The 17,305-nt window shown below is 46.4% G+C and overlaps 1 protein-coding gene, 1 non-coding gene and 1 pseudogene across 2 annotated transcripts; all 3 read right to left on the bottom strand.

Annotated features, from left to right (window-relative positions):
• Positions 1-3,885: 3,885 nt before the first annotated feature.
• On the bottom strand, positions 3,886-3,966 carry TRNAL-AAG. The gene has a single exon. It is a non-coding gene; the product is annotated as a tRNA-Leu (tRNA).
• Positions 3,967-6,377: 2,411 nt separating this feature from the next.
• Positions 6,378-9,626, bottom strand: LOC120655875 (annotated as a pseudogene).
• A 1,876-nt stretch (positions 9,627-11,502) lies between these two features.
• On the bottom strand, positions 11,503-15,077 carry LOC120655876 (cytochrome b-c1 complex subunit Rieske, mitochondrial-like). The gene is made up of 2 exons (XM_039933853.1): positions 14,752-15,077; positions 11,503-12,551 (listed from the first exon to the last, which is right to left on the bottom strand). Exons 1-2 carry the CDS (start codon positions 14,936-14,938, stop codon positions 11,908-11,910), a joined length of 831 nt encoding a protein of 276 aa, XP_039789787.1. The 5' UTR covers positions 14,939-15,077; the 3' UTR covers positions 11,503-11,907.
• Between the last annotated feature and the right edge of the window lie 2,228 nt (positions 15,078-17,305).

Below are 17,305 nucleotides of genomic sequence, written 5' to 3'. Positions count from 1 at the left end.
CCCAAAGGCAATTCTACAAACTGTGTTTTTCTGCACGGCTGTGATAGCAGGTAGCTGGAGACAGATGGAAAACAATTAGTCTCTTCATGCTAAATTACAAGAATTTCTAATTTTGACTTAAGTCAAACTATCTTCTGTTTAACTAAGCTCATAGAAAATAAAAATAACAGCACTTGTTGGTATCTTAGTTGTTTAGATTATTTATGGTGGGACCTACCTACACCTGAGTTTGCATTGGGTCCTTGACTCAGCATGGATGCTCATATTTTCCTGGATTCTTTCAAAGAATGAATTGCTATTTTGGTAGCAGGCAACATGCATGCTCATCAATAGGGTGATGGACTGATGGCTTTAGTAACTTTGTCAATCACAAGATCTGTTGGTTGAATAACTCAAAGGTGCTCATTCGAGTAGGGTATGCGTGCGTTTATTATAGGAGTGTGAAAGCGCATGTACCAAGTGCATCTATAATGTGATTCGCAAAAAATATCAGTACAATTGAATTCATTATGAAATGCATTTTCGTAGTATATTCTTTTATGTGGTAGATGTTGATATTAATATATGGATGTGATCATCTGATTGCAGAAGCATTACAACTGAGGATGGGCCGGCAGGCCCTGCTGCATGCAGTGCGGGGGGCAGAGGGGGTCGGTCGATCGTCGTCCTGCCCATGTATCTTGGTGCCGACATGCCGCCATCAAGTCAATAATCAAGGCCGGCAGAACGAAGTCCGTCGTCAACTCTATCTATCGCCGTCGGCTCCTGGTCCCTGGATCATCAGTTCTCGGCCACCGCCACAAGTCTCCGCAGTGCGCGCTGAAGCAGCCAAGGGGCGATGTGAGACCGCGCGCGCCAACTCGATCGCCAATTCAGAACAGAATGCGGCGTGCGATCGGGTCGTCGTGTCAAGCACGTACATACTGGCGCCGCCGGGGCCTGCGCATGCATGCCCAGGGCTAGCTATATTAATGGAACGATGAAGCTTCCGCGCGCGCGCCCCGCGCTGGCGCGGCGCGACGTCGGCTAGCTCCGGCTCGCGGCCGGGTCTCTTTGGATCGCCGGACCGACTCGTTCAAAAGCGTGTCCTTTTCGCCTCTCGGTGATCATCAGTGCCTCACGACCGACTACACCGGCCGGCCAGTCCCGGTCGACCGTGCAGTACACGTTCCGAGGACGACGATCGACGGACCTGTCCGGCCCGGCCGGCCGTTCTCCATATCCATGCATGGGCAGAGACGGCGACGCGTCGATCGGCGTTTGCATACCCATCATGCGGCTTCCGGCGACACTACTGCTAGTAGGATACGATGTCCCGGTCCCGGACTCCCGGGTGGTTGGAGTTTTTTTGGGAACTAAGGGGTGGTTGGAGTTGGAGGGAAGGAAAGAGACAAGCCCCAATTTTGTACTAGTACTACTAGGTGTTCGATACCATGTCAAACGTGGGACGGCCCTGTCCCCTCAATGCAAGTTGGACGGATCATCAACAGGTAACCCTGCAGGATGCGAGGTGCTCCCATGGCCATGCATCGAGGAGGAAGATAGGACAATCCCACGCTTCCCAGCACTTCGCATCACCTAATAATATCCATATCATCAAACAGAGATACCGCACAGGATATGAAATAACATGATAATGGCCCCGTTTGGTTTGTGCTGTGTTAGTGAATAGTGACATTTTGACAGCTAATTATGGTGTCAAACAAAGTCAGTTTACAAAACTAACTTCAGAACCCCCGTGCTAGTGACCCTGAAAAATCTAATGAGACCTTTGACCGCGCGATTGGAGGATGGTTACTGTAGCATCACTGTTAGCAAAACATCGATTAATTACCGTCATTAGATTCATCGCGAAAAGTTACACCCATCCCTAAAAAAGTTTTGCAAATAGACTTTATTTAGTACACCATACATGCAAAAAAAAAATTGTAAAATGGAATGGAAGGAAACAAACAAGCCCAATATGGGTACGAAGGACAACCACCCAACCCCCCTTGGCCAATGGGCCGGCCCGGCCGATGTTGGGCCGGCATGGCCCGGTGGTGGTCGGGCCTTCACGGGCCATGCCGCTTCGGGCCTAGCCTTCGGCCAGGCACGGCCCAATGGGCCGTTTTCGTGCCGTGCCGCCCGTGAACCCGTCCTTGCACACAGCCCACCCGGCCACCCCTGCGTCATCCTGTCGTCCTTGCACACGGCCCTCTGCGGCTCTGTGCAGCCACCTCCCCGCGAACGACCACCGTCGCACGCCGCCGGCAGGGCCCCGCCCGCCGCCACGTTCGCGAGGTGCCCCGGCAGCACCTCGAAGTAGTCCTCGCCCAGTGGCATCTGGAGCAGCTCCCACCCGACGCGGCTTCGGAAACTCGGAAGATGGCGTCGAGCTCGGCATCACCATCGCCGAAGTCAAACGGCGGCTCGTGGTGTGGGAGAAGATCGAACCGTCGTCTCCGCTGTTGATCTCCTCCATGCGCCCAGCAACTCCCGCCCTCCATCTCTGCATGAGCTGGGCGCCGAAGTCCTCCATGGGAGGCGGCGGCGGGGGGTGGGTGGGGTGGGGAACAGATAAGGGATTAGGGATGGAAGGATGGTGGGCTGGGGTTTGTTTTTTTTAACAATGGTGGGCTGGGCATTGGTGAGCTGTAGCTTTGGGAGCGGGTCATGCCCGTGCCGGCCCACGTGCCTGGGGTGCAGCCCAGGCACGACCTGCTCCCTCGGGCCGTGCCAGCCCGAGCCCGTAGGTCACTGGGCCGGGTCGTGCTTGGGCCGGAAAAAAAAAAGAGGCCTCGGGCTGGGCTAACGGGCTCGGGCTGCATGGCTATATATACCCCCTCCCCTCCCACCCACCACAAAAACCACAATGACTTAGTAAACACCTCTCACGAATTGTCTCAAACTATATCAAAAAGATTTAGCTATTTGAAAAAAATTAAAAAGAACAAATAAAAAAATTGGCTATTAAAGGACACTTGGAAAACATGGTAAAAAAAGTACTGAGAGCGCGCGACGAGTAAGAAAATAATCACGGGTGCAGCTTATTATCTTTGCTGGCTACGTATGCTTGGAGTTGGCTAGACTATTGATAGGAGGAAATCCGTTGTGTAATTCTCGTGTCCGCTGAAGTGCTGATTGGGATGAGAGTTAATGTTTTAATTTTTTTGAGGGTGATCGAGAATGAGAGTTAAAATAAGGCCGACTTATATTTGACTTGGGCCATTTTCTGCAGCCCAATAGATTGGAGGGTACGAGGGCATCCGTGGGCTGCTCAACAATGGTACTTGCCAATTCCATTATTATTATTATTATTATTATTATTATTATTATTATTATTATTATTATTATTATTATTATCTCAATATGAAATGATTGAATATATATGATAAATGGAATGGATTGCTGAAATGGTTGAAGATACATGAACCATGACCCTTCTACTTCTTTCTTGTCCCAAGCTGCCATGTCAGCATAGTTTTAGCAGCCCTAATTAACTGGCGACTTCAGTGTCCCATGAAATCAACCTTTTTCTAAAAATTTGAACAACGTGCTAATAGTAATCTCAAATAAGCAGGTTAAGGCAGAATAGTGTTTTTCCTTTTCTCCTCAGTACCAACGTGCTAATAGTAATCTCAAACAACGTGTTAATAAAATGTAAATATGTTCAGCGTACAAAACTATATCATACAAAGACATATTCTTTCAAACTTCTTTGACGGTATGGCAGTTAGCCATAAATGATACTTGCGTGACAAATAGTGTTGGAGGTTATTATTTAACAACCCAGCTGAAAAGCACGTCTTTCTTCACGAGCAGCTTCCAGTATGTTGAAAAGGCCATATAAAATAAAAATTATTTATTAAAATAGGAGTAAAAGAAAAGACAAAAAAATAATGCTGACGAGAGTGGGATTTGAACCCACGCCCTTTCGGACCAGAACCTTAATCTGGCGCCTTAGACCAACTCGGCCATCTCGTCGCAGTGGGAAGCCACGGTTAATTTTGTTTTTAATAGACTATCGGTCACACGTCTCTCGTGATTCCAGGCCCGTCCATCACTCGTATCGTGTGTTCGCGTGCGCAGAAAAGCAACACCAGCACACACCAAAAACGCGATCCCGCCATGGCACGCCACGCCCAAGCTAGAGCTCCCCTCTCCTACCTATATTTATACCCTCCGCACAAACCCACATCACAACCAATTGCAAGCTCGTCATCACTACTCGACGAGACGCACGCACACGCACGGCCACGGCCGCCACAACGATGGCCGGCGCCTGCTCCCTCCTCGTGCTCCTCGTCGTCGCGCTGGCCGGCGGGGCGAGCACCGCCGTCGCCTTCAGCGGCGCTGACAACATGGTCAACAACAACGACGGCGTGGCGGCGCCGGCGCTCCTGACGCCGAAGCCGCCGTCCCCGGGGGAGGTGAACAGCATGATGGGGTGCTTGATGGGGTGCTTCACGCAGGTGTTCTCGTGCGCGCTCGGGTGCATGGGCAAGGGCCCCGACCTGCCGCTCTGCGTCGTCAGCTGCGACCAGAAGAGCATCGTCTGCATGATCCGCTGCGCCCTCTCACCGTCGCCGGGGCCGTCGCCTCCCAAGCCATCGCCGCCGGGGCCTAAGCCGCCAGGGCCCAAGCCGCCGGCGCCGAAGCCGCCGGCGCCCAAGCCGCCGGCGCCCGCGCCACCCGGCCCGCCGCCGCACGCCGCCACCGGACGCAAGACCGCGACATCTGCCTAGATATGCCGATCGACCGATCCATCGTATATATACAAGTAATATACTCCATGACATTAGCATATATATTATATATAATAAGCATTAAGTAAAAAAAATGATCTCATGATACCAAGAGATCTAGCTTATTATTAACTGGATCGTTTATATGCAGCTGCACGCAATGTGCTACAGTATTAGTATGCCCAGAGTGCTGCAGGCCATATTGAAGGGGTCATGACTAATGCTCCGTATGTAAAATGAGTAGATTATATACACAAAATGATCGATGTACTTTGATCTTTCAATATTCAAATGTAACACGCGCGCTATTTAAGTGAAAGTATGAAGATTTATGCTCAAAGTGTCTACTGTCTAGTACTCTATGGAAGGGTCACTCGCATCTGCTCTCCCTGAACTTTTGGCTGCAGGAGCAAGGGTGAGGCTCAGGCACTTCCACACCAGCATCCTTGCTGGAGAGTCCGTCGACCACACAACCGCCCTTACCAGAATACTACATATATCAACTGTAACTTAATTAACACTACCAGACTTCCAACTGACACTCGGCAAAGGCCAGTTTCCACTCGGCAAAGAACACTCGGCAAAACCTCTAACGGCAAAGGGGCAAAGCATCTGACGGCAAAGCCTCTGATAAAAAGTTTCACATTGAAAATCACATGCGACATTCATTTCAACCACAAATCCAACCGGATACTACACATCTCTCCGAAACTTCTTCGGAGATTCTCCGGCTTGTAAGTGGCGTACATTGTCACGTGTCCAAAACGCTGTCAATTTTTTTCCACTCTATCCTCGCATGAAACCAAGAGATTTGCACAATTCACATGATTTTCAGACATTGCATGCTATTTTTGGTTTTTTTTCCGAACGTCCGTGCACACACTTGTGATCAAGTTTCTTGATAAAGATGCTTCAACTTTTAAGTTCTTTCGCGCATACGGCATCAGTTTTGATTCAGGTACATAAATATCAAATTTCCATTCATTGATTTTGAAATTTCGACCCACTTCTAATTTTAAATTTACTTCGACGGATTATTCCCCGCAAACAAAAAAATTAAAGGAAAATAGTAAACCAATCAATAAAATTATTTTATGTTACTAGGGATTACATTATCAAATTTAAGTGGAGACCAAAAAAATTTGAAGGCCCAAAAAAAAATTTAACCAAGTTTGCCGAGTGCCTAGACACCAGCACTCGGCAAAAGAAGCTTTGCCGAGAGCCATGCCAGCGCACTCGGCAACGTTTCTACTTTGCCGAGTGCCAGCTGGAGGCACTCGGCAAAGAGTTGACGCCGTTAGCCCCCCTGGCGGGCGGCACGTGCTCGGGCTTTGCCGAGTGCCGCCCGGCCAGCACTCGGCAAAGGAGACACGTTGCTGAGTGCCTTGCTTTGCCGACGGCCTGCACTCGGCAACGCCCGGGCATGCCGTGTGCCAGATTTTTGCCGAGTGCCCGTGGCCTGGCACTCGGCAAACCACATCTTTGCCGAGTGCCAGGCACTCGGCAAAGTCTGAGACACTCGGCAATTAAGCGTTTTCCGGTAGTGTAACCTGCATTCTGTTGTTATTACTAGCCCAATTTCCTCCAATCACTTGCAGAAGTATACACAACAATCTGGAATATGTAACACAAATTTGTCAACATCTCACGTGAACCAATTTTCACACAAGAACACACTCATTTCATTTCTTTAATCATTTGTACAATTACAATGTTACAATCTGGTCCACAGAATCACCATTCAGATACCAGTGGCACCAAAGCACTATAACACAGTTGGAAAACATATACCAACTGATTCTAAGAAACTCCTCCGCTGATCGAGGAGTCAGAACTTCACAGTATAATTAGCACTTTAGCAGGGAAAGACTATTCTTGCAGTGAGCTTTCCTGCTACCAAGGCTTCAGATCTCCAGCAGGCCCAGTGGTCCAGTTGAGGTGCTTCTCTCCTGGTTGCAAGTATACACTCTGGGTGTGTGGCAGCTTGTGAGCAAGGCCGTTTAGGATCTGATGGAACGCATCCCTAGGTTGGGCTGGCTGTGGGAACAACATAGCCTTCTTCATAGACAGATTGGCGAGCAACCTTTGCTTCCTCAGAATGTCTTCGATTGGAATGGAAGTCAGGATTGAATCTAGCTTTGGAACATCCTCCTCGTCGACAAAAACACCAATCTCCTCCCATGGAATCGCATCAGCAAATGGTAGAACAATGTCATCAGCTATGATGACTGGAATGCAGCCGAAAACCACGGCCTCCACCAACCTTGGGCTCCATGGTGCCCATCCCAATGGACACAAGCACAAGACTGCGCGCTGCATATCTTCATAGTAAGTGGAAGGATGATCAGTGGAGATATCGAAGAGAGGATTGTTCTTGAAGTTCTCCTATAGTGAAGCTCGGGTACCTCTGCATAACATCATAACAAAATGACTAATTAGGATCCAGACATCATGTTCGAGTGTATAACATAGAAAACTCTTCACGAACCTTGCATAGTACCCACCCTCAGGGTCATTGCCATTGTCATAGAACAGTCCCCTGAAGTAAACAAAGATTGAACGGGGAGTATCAAGGGGAATCAAGTGAGCCTGCATTTTCTGTGGAGGTGCATATGGTGGTATAATGATGGAACCCTCCTTCAGGCATTTTCTTTTGTCCAAATGTTTGGACCAATGTAGCACGGCGGAGCATTGGAAGAATTCCACGTTCAATAGCCTTTTCTTCCTATAAAGGTAGATGAAATTGCAAATATAATCTCAGAGTTATGGCCACTAAAGGCATGACTTTCCTAGAAAGTGAAAACCCCATATCTGATATGACTCCTACTCCATGGAGAACTGAAATAGTGAGCAGTGATGAGGTACCGCAAACAGATGTGAAAATATGAACATGTTCTCACCTGATAGTGAAAGCATGCACCAAAATCATGTGGAACAACAAAAAAGTGGTCAGCTCCATCAGTTTTATTCCAGAAGGGCCACTTGTTTGAAATAAACTGGATTGCACTTCTCATCATCCTTGGAGACTTGAATGGCAGTGGAAGTCCAGCAGGAGTAAGATCACAAGTAGTGTAAACTGGCACGTAGAACCAATCAGCCTCTTCTGGGTTGAGTGTTCGCACCGCACTAGAGAGCAAGAAATGATGCATGAATATCTCAGCGGCAAACATGTGATTGAGGCATCGTGGATCCTTGGTGACAATCCTCTTGTTGTGCTTGCTTGGCAAGTCATAGACGAAAACCTTCAACCTTCCAACAGGATTGTCTTCTAGCACATCACCGGCACTTCCTGCAGGTATATGCTGTTGGCTCAGTAACAGCTAATGAACAGAAGAATATCCTCCATATGAACCAAGTGCACATAAAGCTAACAAACAGATCCCAAAGCATGGTTCAAAAAAAAAAAACAGGTCCCAAAGCCAATCATGCAGTTATGTTAAGCCGAACATGGTAATTATGTATATCTAGCATGTTAAAGGGGGGGAAAGGTAGCAGCACAGCATTGGTTTATAAAGTCCATATTTTTGGTAAGTTACTCGAAAATGATTGATTTATCCCAAATTCATGGTGCTGTGCATCTTGCTGTGATATTTTTCCTTGGCTGATCCTCATCATTTCTTTTTGACGCATTCAGAATTTCTGGGCTAACTGTCTGTCCTACAACTGCTCCTTAATTGCAGGCACATAATAGCACAGGCATCCAATAGACTTAGTTTTGATGTCTCAAGTCAAGGTAGTTGCAGCAGACATTGTCAATGGCATTACTCTGCAGGCCGCGCAGGCAGGTATGGTTGGCTAAACTACCAACCATCAACCTTGCAGCACATGGAATAGAAGCAAAAAAGCTTCTTATGGTAACTCCATATTTTCCACTTATCGTTTCTTAGATTATATGCCTAAAAATTTTATCAAGATATGATCCATGGGCGTGGGCCAATTGAAGGGTAGTACAAGACTGGCTCAAACTTTGATTGGAGCATCCCTTTGTCAGAAAAGGGGGTCAAGGCGGTTCAAAGATCGAATTTTCCACATTATCAGGAACCTCTCGCATGTGTGCATCCGTAATAAGGTTCTGCGGAGCCCGAGTATCGACTAGACGAACCACTAATCCACGATGGATCTATGAACTGCTAGATGATTTATAAGTATGCAATTACTGAACGATCGCCATAATTTCTCAAATAGTCATTTATATTGTCGTATCAAAATCCTGATCCAATAAAAACACCAATCCCGACTTGGAGGAAGTTTTAACTTGAGAATCCGCTGGCAAGATGAGCTCAAAGAGCCAATCAAGAAAGTCCCAAAATTAGCCTCCCTCAGAATTCCATCGACAAAACCTGAATTCATTCTATTACCAATCACAATCCACAAGCAATCGGTGAGACAAATAAGCAGAAACTCCTCCAAGAAAATGAGGAAGCGAGGAGCACCAGACGGAGCAAGAAAGGGGTCACCTGCGATGCGCTCGATTTTCCGAAGAGCCGCCCCGCCGGCCACCTCTGCTCCCGAGGCTGCAGAGACCACCGGCGATGAGAGGAGACAGCCAGACAGGAGAGAGAAGCGACGGCAAGGAGGACCGCCGTCCTCGCCCCCGTCATGCCCGCCGCCTCCGCCAACAAACTCGGCGAAGAGATTCAGCCGAGAGAGTGGGAGGTCAGAGCGAGAGCGAGATGGCCGTGGAAGCTTCTGGAAGAAATGAGGGCTTGATCAGGGGGGGGGGGGGGGGGGGGGGGGGGCTGGGAAGGGTGGAGTACTCTTTCAGAGAAGAGAGAGAGACAGTAGTACGGTTTTGGCCTTTTGGGAGAAGGAGCCAAACAGGGGTTCTGTTGCTTGAGGAGGACATTCCAGAGAGGAGGGAGGGGAATGGGAAATTCAGAATGGGTCAAGGACTCGAGGGCAAGAAACCAGGATGATGAGAAGTAATCAAAGGCTCTGTTGCTGATACATCAGCATATTTTATACTTCTATTCTTTGTGTGGAAAAGGTAAAACTAATTCATACTGTACTTTGGTAGGTGAGCACCTTGATTTGTGATGAGTTTGTTTCTGGTGGTTGGTCCATGGAGGCATGGATCATGGCTATGCTAGTTCTTTTAACCGAAAAAATAAAAGTAACGAGGGATTGGAAACACAATTCCATGCCGCTAAGAGATAAGTAAATAGTTCATGCCTTGAATTATTTTGAAGCAAGTCCATTGAGAGCAATTAAGTCGCTTGAGACTACTCTTTTATGTAATATCAACTATGTAAAACATTATCCTTACTTCTCATTTCTTAAATAACAGAGCAATGCTCCTGCTAGCTTTTTTTAAAAAAAATAATAATAAGTCTGCAATATCGGCCTCTTTTTCTGAAAGAGTAACTGATCACTTACTTTTCCCCCCTCCTACTTGTCCACCGTTACAATTCCTACGCTGTGTGTTTTGTTTTTAATGTAGAGACATGAGGCGATGAGAGGAACATACTTGATTTGTCAAGCTATCGCGAAGCAACAAAGTCTCCAGTTACTTACTGCATAGAACTCTCACGTGTCATATTCTCAAATCTTTCACTGGCCAGGAAAGGAAAACCGAAATCAGCAATGTTAGGTGAGTGCGCAATACGATCCCAACCACAACCAACCTGATCAACTGTCTGGGAACCGAACCTACCAGATGCGTTCGTGTCCCCCGTCCTGTACAGTACTCCTGTCAGCAAGTGCCTGTCAATCTGCTTCCAGCATGTACTTCGGAATACAAGTACGTTCATTGGTTAGCATCGCGCAGGTGCTCAACAAAATCCAAACAAAAGGGAGCACGCGAAAATGACGCGTCCCGTGTTGGCGCGATCGGGGCCGGGGCTCCCCAAGTCACTGGTGGTGGCAGCTTCACTCCCCCTCCGTGGCAAAGGATATCGACATCAAGCGTCAAGGTTGCAGTAGAGCTCACACTCGTGGCCCTCTAGGCTCCAGTGGCGGAGGGTGAACCTAATCGTCGTAGGGGCGCCGATTTCAGAAAGCATGCGAAATTCAGTTCAACAGTTCGAAATAGCGGTTATATATACATATATAGTATATATATAATTGGTCATATAACACAAAATAGAAGTGGCCATGACAATTCACAAATGACCTAGAGAATTTCTACCAAGGAAACAGGGGGGGTGCGGAGTCTACCCTGCTAGGCTCCATCTGTTAAAATTCTTAGAAATTTCAGCTCATGGTTGCAGTCTTGCAGAGCTACGGAGACCACGGATCCTGTTATCCTAGAACCAAACGGCAAGCGCGATGGGTCTTCTTTGCCAGATGCCGGTGCAGGCTCCGGGATCTGTCAGGTGACTCGTGCGAGCGCATGGGCACCAACGATGTGTGCGCGTGGTGCGCACGTCCGGGGGAGTTTCGGTAGTCCAGGAGCAAAGGACCATGGCTATTGCCCAGCGCTCGCTATTTATTGAAGGACGCTCCATCTGAGTGCTAACACATCGCCAAACATAAAACAGCTTATAAAAAAAGCAAGCAAACAGGACTTCATGATCAGGTAAGTTGCAGTGCTCACAAATGTGCTTGCATAGTCAGGCGGCACTCTGATTTCGAATCATATCACCTATGGCTATATGTTAGCCCTCTTTGTGCAGATGTTTGAATCTGAAGAGAAAAAAACAAGGCTGTCAAGACTTGCCAATCACTCTGGAACATACAGCAATAAACCCATTGCAAAGCTTCAAAAGACGTTTTCAGAGGGCCCGGGGAGCGGGGGACCTACAAAGACCTTACATACAGACATTATAAAAAAACATAACAGCAGGTGACTTATCGTTTTCATTATTATTCAGCATGACTCAACAAACCATGATAGCTACAAGACATTTTTTTTTCAGCCCAAGTAACACCAGAAGAGTCCTTATCAAAGAAAAAAAAAAGGAACACCAAAAGAGTTACAAACCCAGGCAAGACTGAATCAAATGGACTGCAATAGCTAAAGGTATTACATGATCAAGATTGTTTCCTCTTGAGATCAGAAAAGTGATCCAAACTCGACAATAATTAACAGTATCCTTTTAAGTAGCAGCAGGTTATTCATTACTGTCAGGTGCTAGTAACAACACTGCACTCGATGGAGTGTATACCCAGGCAACAAAAAAGGTAATTGTCGATCAAACAAAACGGCAGTGCTATTCGACCAACACTACAGCCAGTAGTATCAACCGATGAGGAGCTTGTTCTCTTCCAAGAAGCTGTACGTCGGCACCTCCAAGTTGAAGGGCGCTGGGCCCTTGCGGATCCTCCCAGAGATGTCATAGTGCGAGCCGTGGCATGGGCAGAACCAGCCGCCAAAGTCTCCCGCATTTGGGAGTGGGATGCAGCCCAGGTGGGTGCACACACCAATGACAACCAGCCACTCAGGGTTCTTGACACGCTCCGCATCCTGTTCCGGGTGGCGGAGGGAGGCAACATCGACGCTGTTGGCCAGCTTGATGTCATCCTCTGTTCTTCGCCTGATGAAGACTGGCTTGCCCCGCCACTTAACAGTCACAGTGGTGCCAGGTTCAATGCTTGAGAGGTCAACCTCAAGGGAGGCAAGTGCAAGCACGTCCTTACTTGCTGACATGCTCAGGACGAATTTCAAGATAAGCAGACGCAACAGGGAGGCATAAATGAATCTCCCACCACTCAGCACAAAGTATGCAAATGCACGCTTGCTGGGGTCCCCAGGAGGGTATCTCTCATGGTTATACTCATCATACACAATTTTTGCACTGGGATTCTTCACGGCTGCCACAGTTGCTGGGAGCTCAGCTAAGCCTACATCCTGGTTTCTTGGCACAAGAGTTTCAGCCGAAAACCCTGCAAAGAGCCATTAGCTCATCACATTATAAAAGAATAACAGAAGCAGCACCAAGATAGAAATAGCACTACAATGTCAGAATAAGATGGTATCTTAAGATTAGAAAGTAGAACATGAAAAACTATAAGTGGGAGATCGAACTAGTCAGCAGGCCAATTATGTATAGCAGCAGTGGCCACTGCTAGATGATACATTTGAACAGTACAACAGCAAAACACAAAAGAATATGAAGCTATTGCATCGTTAACATGATGCCTTCTAGTGGCAAGTGTTCAACATTTACTATTGCCAATTCTGTATTGTTATCACTTCTCACTAGCTACATGCTATATTAGGACAGCAGTCTTCAGTTTCTTTTGTTAGCCAATCTAGCATTCCAAACAAGGAGCAGCATGTCATGTATGCTACCAGGTTTCAATTAGCATCCAAAGACTATTTTGCTAAAACTAAAAAAAAAAAACAAGAATTAGCAAGCACATGTTATATTAACGTGTTCAGGAATCAACATATGACAACTAAGACCAAGATTTGTCAACGACATAACAGTTAACATGGTTGATCTCTGCAATGAAAAATAGAATGAAGAGAGTGCTCAACAAGTGCTCAACAAGGAATCAACATATGACAACAAAGACCAAGATTTGTCAACGACATAACAGTTAACAAGTGACCAATTTCATGATCTATGTAGTTCTTTTTTTTGCAGCAAGTCACAAGTTAGGCTAGCAAGAATGATTGCCTAAATCAGTAAATCACACAACTAAATGATTTAGATTCATGTTGGAACTATCAATTCCATTGTATAGACCCAAAAAAATAAAGCATGTAAACGGCAAATAACAATCATATAGACCCAATGAAATTTAAGCACGTAAATGCAAAATACCAGTTCCTAAGCAAGCTAACATGTTTCCCATGGTTAGTGGCGAGAATCAAATAAAAGCAAACAAGAACCATCACACATGCAGTAGCAATGGGATAATCTGAAACAGCGCTGACCAAAATTTAAATGCACACGAGTTTACTAACAAATTTGACCATGGTAGCAGTAATAATACAAGTAGATAAATAATCATAAAGGAGAAAGTATGAAAAATAATTACTTTACTTCTTAATAACTAATAACTACGAATGCACATGTTTGCCTTGATGGCAATATTTGAGCATAATAGTACTACTGGTCTAAAATTGCAACAGTTACTTTTATAAACAACACAGTTCTAACATGATGACTAGGTAGTATTCATGCCACATTAAAATAATAGATAGCATTAGCAACTTGTTCAGACAAAATTCATCTGAACATGTTACCTACATGTTACACTGAACATTTCAGTAGAAAGAAACTAATGATCTCAAAGAACATTTAACGAACATAAATTTTCTTCAACTATTTTCGAGATGTCAGGGAATACAGACTCAGTTTACAAGAAAGATATGGCCAAAGAAAATAGTTGCATTTGAGATGAGCTTAAAAGAGCCAAATTAGGGTTGGAATTATCACCAAGTCAATCGAGATACCATGAGAAAAACACTCATTGGCTACAGTTTTGTTGTTATTTGGACTCCACTATCACATCAAGAATTCAATGCGCTGCTATGTATACGCCATTCACATGAAAATCTGAGAGTAGTTCCGATAAAATAAGGACTTGCATGTTAAGGTATGTGGATAACAGCAGTAAGAAACAACGTTACTAAATTTCAGAATAACCAGAGTTTAACAAATAGCATGCAGAGATCAATCGCAAAATTCTGGCACATGTTACTGAACAGTCAAGTTCCATATCTCAGACTGAGCAATCCAAACGACATGTTCTTCTTCTGTTCCATATACCATCCAGTCCCACCAGACACGCCTTAAAACAAGAAAGGGAAACCGGTTGAGTCTCGCTAAATGACTGAACCGCAAGAACCCCTATCCATAGGCCCAACGATCCTAATCCGGGAGTTCTAAGGCGCGATCTAAGAACGCATCAGGCACGCGGGGGGATACACGGATCAACAAGCACCTAATAACAGCACAAAAACAGACCCGCCCCACACCTAGATCAGATACCATGAATCGAACAGCCGCAGGTGCGGCGAGCTCCGAAACCATAGGGCCAGGGGCAAGGACAGGATCCCGCCCGAATCTAGCCGTCGATCCACGGGAGCGCAGATCGGAGCGAGGGCGAGAGGGGCGACCGGGGCGCATACCTCTGGCGGCGGCGAAGGGGGAGTCGACGGCGAAGCGCGCCCTGCGGCCGCGCGCGTCGTCGTCGTCGTCGTCGCGGCCGGGGCCGGGGAGGGCGCCGGCGAGGGGGCCCCGGGTGCCGGCCGCGGCGGCGGCGGCGGGGCGCCAGGCGAGGGCGGACGAGAGGCGCCTGCCCGCGACCCGGAGCATGGTGGGTGGACGGTGGGCTGGTCGCGCGCGCGCGCTCGCTCGCTGCTCCGCCGGGTCCGGCCTCCGGGGATCGGGTGCTCCTGTTTGGTGGGGGAGATCGATTCGGGGCCAAGTCGGGGCCTCGGGGGAGGGAGGAGACGCGGAGGCCGCGCGTGCTGCTGCTGCTGCTGCTGCTGCGGAGGAGGAGGAGGAAAAGGAAGGAAGGAAGCGGGCGCACGGAAGCTGGCCCAGTACTAGTTTCTGGGCCTTGGGCGGCGTACGTCGGCAGAAAACGAGTGTGTGGTGGGTTACGTGAGTTTCTTTTCCTCTTCCTTTTTGGACCAGCTCCGGTGCCCGTGCGTTGGTCAAATAAATTCTCTTCATTCATGACCACCAATTTTCATCGTATGAATATTTATCGTAATATGTAACAATAGATGCATATACTTTACCTTAAACTGTAGTACAAATTATTGTTCTCAATAATAAAGGAGCGGCTACTGGAAAATATGAAAGTAGGGCAAATGTTCTTGTTCTACCTCTGGATCAAGTAATGGGTGGCGCAACGTCATCATCTTCCTACAGCTCAACTACTTGCCTGCTTCCCCCACCAGTAGGCAGTAGGTTGCAAAGCTTTGCGTTGGCGTGCTGCCGGCGCCAGCCTCCTTGCTGCCACATTGCATTGCTTCTCAGCTCTCACAATCAGTTTCCAACACTTGCATGTCACACCACCTGCGATAGAGGCACCATGGGGTCAGAAAACATGCAGGCAGGTCCTCAGGAACTAAATTTCTGATGCTAACACTACCAAACTTAGGAACCAAGTACTAATTTCTATATCCTTACTGCTTGTTCCACTGATGCCTCTTTATGTTGTGTCTAAAATGATTTAACGCACCAAGGCATAATATACCCTATAAATTAAAAGCTTTTTAATGCACGTGAAATATGGATGATGCAAAAGCGATTAACTGATCAGAACCTTGTGTGTTTGCACCACTCACTGAGTCAAAGGTATGCAGGTGAGAGTTTTCATACAAGCTACCAGACATTGCCTGAATCAGAAAACCCATGATGATGAACAATAGTCAGCAACACAATAGAACACAAATAAATTCTGATGAATTGAATAGAAACAGTAAGTATATCACACCACAATATTTTTTTTTAAAAACTAACTCTTACAGCATGACATGTTTTGGTTAGCAGAATTATTCACCTTTATGGTGCTCAAAATGCATAAATATGAACTTCCTGAGGCGTGCTACTATATATATTGAGTCAATTCTAATACATTCTATGAAACTGCTTGAGCTTTTAGCAAGGAGCTTGCTCAAAATCCCAGTGACTATGCCTATCGGTTAAAAAAGTGCTAATGCTGACACCAAATAAGAGTTTGGTAAAGGATAGATGCTGAAGATGTGAGGCCGAACACGAACCTGGCCAGCACCAGCAGCACCCTAGGAGGACGTGGCCAAATATGTTCACAAAACTCCACCACTTTTGTGCATCAACAAACTTTGTTAGAATGTCCTGCAAAAAAGTAATATAATGCTACTGCAAGAATGGACCCTTCAGGTAGTAATGGAGCTTCATTTAGAAAATAATCATTCACAATAACTTGCTGCATTTGAGCAATCTATGGGATGATCCAGGCATCACACGCTAGGAAAGAATCAGTGAAACATCATGTAGATGGCTAAAATTGTGCAATGGACAACCCAATCCTCAGTAAAACAATATGGTTAAACTAAGCATCAAGCTAAAGTAAAACAGCTGAGTGTCAATTTCAAGTCAAATAACTGAGCATATAAATATTTATGTAGTACATTAGTGCATACAGTTGCTACCACTGGTTGATCAAATTGATAGGGCGCCATGGCACAACCATCAATTGGCCACGTTGAAATATTTGCAAAGGCCATACAGTACGTGGCTAGCATGATTTGTCATGGTGCTATTGCAGGAACAGGCATGGAAATATGCAGCTTCTGCAGACTGCAGGTTGATCAAGAAAAAGAAAGATGAACTGATATAAAGAGGAAGACATCAAGATTCTGGCCAGTTGAAAATGAAACATTGTGTAAAAGTAGTAGTCATGAGATCAGGATGCTGGCCAATTGAAAACAATACATGCTATATTAAAATGGATGCTGAATTGTTGATCAAGGTAGTACAATTTTGCTAGTACAATTTCAATCAAATTGAGGGAGGGGGGGGGGGGGGCAGGGGGAGGGGATTGACAGGAATGAACCAATGCAGGAACAAATAGAGATGATAATGCAGCATAGGCTCTTACTCAAGTAATCAACATGGGCAAAAAAACAAAATAGTTGTAGGTTGGACACAATAAATCTAGCTTCTCATCTTCCAATAGATACTTCCATG

The sequence above is a fragment of the Panicum virgatum genome, chromosome 1N (assembly GCF_016808335.1).
Source record: "Panicum virgatum strain AP13 chromosome 1N, P.virgatum_v5, whole genome shotgun sequence".
Taxonomy (NCBI): domain Eukaryota; kingdom Viridiplantae; phylum Streptophyta; class Magnoliopsida; order Poales; family Poaceae; genus Panicum; species Panicum virgatum.
This window is presented reverse-complemented; position numbering and strand designations above follow the sequence as displayed.

Coding starts and splice junctions, on each gene's coding strand:
- LOC120655876 (XM_039933853.1), bottom strand. CDS start 14,938: ATGCTCCGGGTCGCGGGCAGGCGCCTCTCGTCCGCCCTCGCCTGGCGC. Junction 12,552..14,751: donor CCCCTTCGCCGCCGCCAGAG/GTATGCGCCCCG, acceptor GGCTCTTTGCAG/GGTTTTCGGCTGAAACTCTT.